The sequence below is a fragment of the Glycine soja genome, chromosome 12 (assembly GCF_004193775.1).
Source record: "Glycine soja cultivar W05 chromosome 12, ASM419377v2, whole genome shotgun sequence".
Classification (NCBI taxonomy): Eukaryota; Viridiplantae; Streptophyta; class Magnoliopsida; order Fabales; family Fabaceae; genus Glycine; species Glycine soja.
The window spans coordinates 40,781,974-40,787,424 of NC_041013.1; the positions used below are offsets into that span (position 1 = coordinate 40,781,974).

The window sequence follows — 5,451 nt, forward strand, 5'->3', positions numbered from 1 at the left end:
GTTTAATTTGTGGCCTTGAAAAAATCAAGACAATTTTGCCTAGCCAATTAAGAAAATATAGGCCTATAAAGTATCAGCTCTGTTTGGTCCGATATTTTTTTTCCATATAAATACATATAGATTAATATAAAAATGATCAATTTGGTATGGCCTAAGGGACCAAACAAATTGATGTTTAATGTAAAATCGATCAATTTAACTTGACTTGCTTTCACATTCTTACTCGTTGAATTAATTCGGAGTGGGTCGAGCATGTCAATTTTACGGTTCTAATTTTTATTAATGTGACTGTTGAATTATGACTATATATTATCTTAATTTTTTTTTAGATTCTATCTAAGTTGAACAATTGTAATTATATGATCAAAATGATTTTTTATATATATATTTTAAAAATATATATTATGTCAATTTCAATATTTATCAATATAGTGTTAAATAATTCTATATTAATATATTTTTGTATATATAATTTATATGATAAAAATTTTCGTTCTAACAATAAATTTTAAAATAAAATAATCTAATAAAAAGTTATTAAATAAGATAATAATTAACATAACTTATAATAATATAATTTTACATCTCTTTATATATGCGATGGGGTTAAAAAACTGTATTTTGGAATTAAATATAGTGGGCCCTTTTCTTGACATTAGAGAAGTTGGATAAAATTAATTTTAAATTATTGTATATAATTAAAATATTTTCTAGATTAGTTTTAATTTAAGAAATGTAATTTTAACAGAAATTTTAATTTTTTAAATCTTAAAACAAATAGCGACTTAGATATTAACGTCAAAGGAGATCCAATTTGAAATAAACAAAATAAAAAATAGGTTGTCAAAGACTCAAAGAGTACTTTCTTTCAGAAAATTGATACCAGTCGCCAACTATACGCGTTAATGTAACAAAACCATCAATATGTAAGGGAAAGTAAACAACTCGTATGATCAAAATAGCATGGAACCACCAACACAAATGATATACATTTGACTCTATGCTGTTCCTACAAATTAGTATCCTAGTTGGTCTGATGACTGTTTTAAAAGGTTCCGGCGGGGGATATGAAATTGTGGAACTAGGTCAACCAAGTTCAAAGGGTAATATGAATCTGTTAGTACTAGTAGCATTATGTAACACAATGCTCAGGGTCCTATTCTTTTTTTTTTTTTTTCCTTCTTTTGTAATGTTACAGTGGGAAGGGTACTCCATGTACTTCCTTAGTATATTTTTCCTTTGACGGATTAAAAAAAATAAACCATCAATACCTCAAAGGGTGGATCGAGATGACCAACCTATTTAAATTTGATAGATCAATCCATTCAATTTATCCCATTTTTAATGGGCTGAAGGCACGTCGGACAAATTGGTATGTATTATCACTCCTAACTATTGAATTAATATTGGATTAATATCATATGATGATAAAAGTTAGGAATATAAGAATATTTTTTAATTGATTACAAAGAGTGTGTATATTTTGCTGCAATTATAAATATCTATTTCATTTTAAATCGGATGGAGAGATGAGAGATTTAAAGAGAAGAAAGAAAAGAAGAGAGAGAAAGATAAATAATAGATATGACATAGATATATCATTGTAAATGTAAGAAATACAAAATGAAAATGAATTGTAAGAGAATGAGATGTATCTTTATAAAAGATAAAAATCTCCTTATAAATGTAATGTATGTTAGATTTGAATTATTTTATTTCTTTTGTCTTTCTACAATATTTCAAAAATGACTTTAAATATAAAAATCTCACAAATATTTTAATAGACTAATTTTGTATCTGTTTTCCTATCCTAATGCACCTTGCGTATAGATTAAAAAATCAAAGTAAAGAAAGATTTTATTGTAATAAATATTTTTTTCTATTATCTATGTGATAAATTCTTTCTTTCTAATAGTTTTTTAACCTCTTAACATATGCACTTAATGTATAATATCATGTTAAAGCCCATCTAGATATGCTTAATTTAGAGTTCCGTTTTCTATTGCATCAAGTAATAATTCAGATAATGATAAAAAAAAAGTAATGTTTCAGATAATAAAATTATATTCCAAAATCATGTAGTTAAAAAAGACTGATATATTGATATATAGGGCGTGACATCATTGTTATTCCTCATAGATAATGTAATTGAATGATCAAAATGATTTCTTTCTACTTTTCTGTTCGGCCATGCTATGATGCTAAAATTTCATCATTGGGGAATACAAGGACAAAAATAAAGTAAAAGCAAGCTAACGCCCTGGAATTAATGGATAGAAATTGCAATGTCTTAATGCTTATATTATATAGCAAGTAAAGCAGTCCCCAAGTATTCGATATTTTATTTTTCTTTTGCATGTTTGTTTTCTCAACTTGCATTGTGTGCCATGCCATGATGATGATTTTCAAGTGGTCTCATCTTAAAACACTATCATGTCCATAAACTGGTTTTTGGGTTAACGAATCGAATCAACCATGGTTTTTGCTAGTGAGTTCCCATTCTCATCAAGAGATGTAAAAGGCTTTTTTGTGCAATCACTGAGGATATATACATGAGGTGGTTTTCGTCAGCTTCATTGCGTATCGTGCTGATTGGCTATTAAGAAGCTGTAGTCTACAATTCGGACAAAACTTATATGCAATTTTTCATGTGTTTTTGGTGTTGTTTTCGTTCGACATAGAGTACTTCACAGCACAAGGCTCCGATTCAAATACATTACCTTTTTTTTTTTCTAACCTATAATTTTGGTCCCCTAATTTTTTTATTTTTAAAATTTTGGTTCTTTTAATTTTTAATTGTAATATTTAGTCCTTTTAGTTTTACAAATTGATAATTTTGATTTATATGTTAAATTATTAATTAATAATTATAATTATAATTAGTAGACTTAATAGGTAAATTATAGACTTTTTTTTTACCAAAATGAATTAAAAATCACTAATTATTAAAAAATTATTTTATAATTAACTGATAAATTAAAATTATTAATTTATAAAATTAAAAATACTAAATGTTGCAATAAAAAACTATAAGAATCAATGATGGATTTTAAAAATTAAAGAAACTAAAATTACAATTTAATCTATTTTTTTTTCGACATACTAATGTAACACTGCACTTCCATTGTAGAATTGGCCTATTTTGCTTTGCAGGCTTCTAAGTTTATTGTGGAATTCACACCACAGCCCAATTGGCCCATTCTACAATGATAATGACTATAAATTTGAGGTCGTGAATATCTCATTCTTCTTTTTGTTTGACAACTAACAAGCATGGGATTATCTGTCAAAAAAAAAAAAAACAAGCATATATGGGATTCACGATTACTATTTATAAGGATGTAATTCATAACCTCAAACTCAAAATTAACGATTATTTTCTTTAACAACTAGCAAGAACTAGAACAATACTTCTGCATCATGCCAAAGACCATGTTAATTTACAGCAAGGAATCCGTGTTTATGAAGCTCAACAACAAAGAGAAGGAGGGAAAAAAAAAGCAGAATTAGAAAAGTCCGGGAAAATTGGCACTCTATATTTTACATGAATTAAGATCCTCTCTAGGGATAGGAAGCATGAAGTAGGTGAGAGAAAGAGAGGTACTTCCAACAAATGGAGAGACACCTGAGTCATGTTATAGAAATTGAAATTAGAGAGAGATTATGGGACAGGATAGGACTTGTTATGGCACATGCACTTGTAAGCCATTGGACACGACTCAGCCTCCGCAAGCGATGCACAAACGAAGCTGACCATCACCAACCTGCATGGCGAGCATGATCTACATGCGTGAGAGCAATCTGGCAACCTCGAACCCGCTATTTGTAGTGTGTCGGGGCCACGATTACGTTTCCTTGTTACTCTTCCTTCCCAATGCAAGTTTTGTTTTGCCACTTTGTTCATTCCATCTTCTGTGTTTTCCTGTACTGGATCTGGATGCCCATGTCCTACTTAACATCAATATTACCCCAACACTTAAATTAAGAGTTTATTTTAAATATACTGATAGTGTAACACTTTTTTTTATGTTATCATTTAATCATAGATTGTTTTATAATAAAAACTATTATTTTTTGTATTAATTGTTTTAAAAATCTTATCTTGAATGTTTGTTAATTTTTCTTTTTGATTCAGATAATTTTTTTTATGCCCATTTATACTATTTTTATGAGTAGTGTTAGCATCAAACTCTTCTGAAAACTACAATATGAAGAGAAAAAAACATTAAATAAGTGGAACTCACAATTTATTTTTATAATTTTCAATAAATTTGAAAAGAATATATGTAGTAAAGAATATGTTTATAATATTTCTCTATTTTTATATACTAATACTGCAATAAAATTAAACTCTTAAATTAATATAAATAGGCCATTTAAGTTTAATTATATATCTCAAAAGAAAGAAGGAGCATATATATTCAAGATCTGTCGTGATTATATTAGGTACTTAAAGGAAACAAAAGTGATCTATTAACACCCATATGTTAATCTACACTTAGAGGAAGAAAGAGAAAAAAAATGTAGATATATTATAGATAATATAATGTGCATCTATGACTACTCAAAGAAATATAACTTCAACTACATAATTATCTCGAAACCTATAGAGACTTACGTGAAATTTAGAATTTGAGACTTACGTGAACGTGACCGGTTTATGTGCCTTGCCGAGATGACTACAGGAACACAAAGTAAAACAATAAGCACAAATGCAACAATATAGAGAGAGTTCCTCCTCATTCTTGTTTTTCTCTCAATTCCTGAGTGTTGTGAGATCGATCGATGTTGCTAATATATTTGAGATGCGTAACGTAGAGCGGTGAATGCAGGAGAAGGAACTAAAGGTGTGTATATATATAATTAAACAATAAAGGGTGTGAGGTGTGGGAATAGATATCATGGAATTGAAGCAGTTCACAGGATTGCGCAAGAAGAGGTCACATGAAATCTAGTGCACACTTAGTCACAGGATTGCTCGAGCTAGCTTTTGTTGTTCCATGAGAGAAAGGAGAAGCAGTAAGAATTTAAAACGCAAGAGTTAAAAGTGCTTCTTTTACGTGAGTACTGTCCAAGGCCTTGCCATATATGCACAAGTATTGTTGGGTAGCATAAATGCACCCTCATATTCTTTGCACTTGCATTTGCTTGCTATTGCTACATTTTACCATTTAATTAATGTCCGAGTGGAGTTCGGCAATGTGACTACCATCAATTGCTAGAAATATGTTTTTTTTTATCAATTTTTATAATATTATTTTTATTTGTTCATTACATCAATTACTTTATTTCATTTTTCTCTCTCTATTATATAAATAATAAATATATAGTGGAAAAATATTAATGACATTCTCTTTCACACTCTGTTTTTAATACTTTATTTCATTTTTAAAGGCTTAGAAACTAACAACAATTTCATTAATTGAACAATTGGTCAGCTTGCACAATAAA

General features: G+C 28.6%; 1 protein-coding gene across 3 annotated transcripts; it reads right to left on the reverse strand.

The window, feature by feature from the left end:
• Positions 1 to 3,439: 3,439 nt before the first annotated feature.
• Positions 3,440 to 4,809, reverse strand: LOC114378235 (protein EPIDERMAL PATTERNING FACTOR 1-like). 3 transcript variants are annotated; one of them, XM_028336793.1, is made up of 2 exons: positions 4,644 to 4,809; positions 3,440 to 3,933 (listed from the first exon to the last, which is right to left on the reverse strand). In XM_028336793.1, the coding sequence occupies exons 1-2, from the start codon at positions 4,741 to 4,743 to the stop codon at positions 3,662 to 3,664; spliced, it is 372 nt and encodes a 123-aa protein (XP_028192594.1). In that variant the 5' UTR covers positions 4,744 to 4,809; the 3' UTR covers positions 3,440 to 3,661. The 3 variants fall into 3 exon arrangements, with proteins under 3 accessions (XP_028192594.1, XP_028192593.1, XP_028192592.1); XM_028336792.1 differs by having other exon boundaries at positions 3,440 to 3,948; XM_028336791.1 differs by having other exon boundaries at positions 3,440 to 3,951.
• Positions 4,810 to 5,451: the final 642 nt, after the last annotated feature.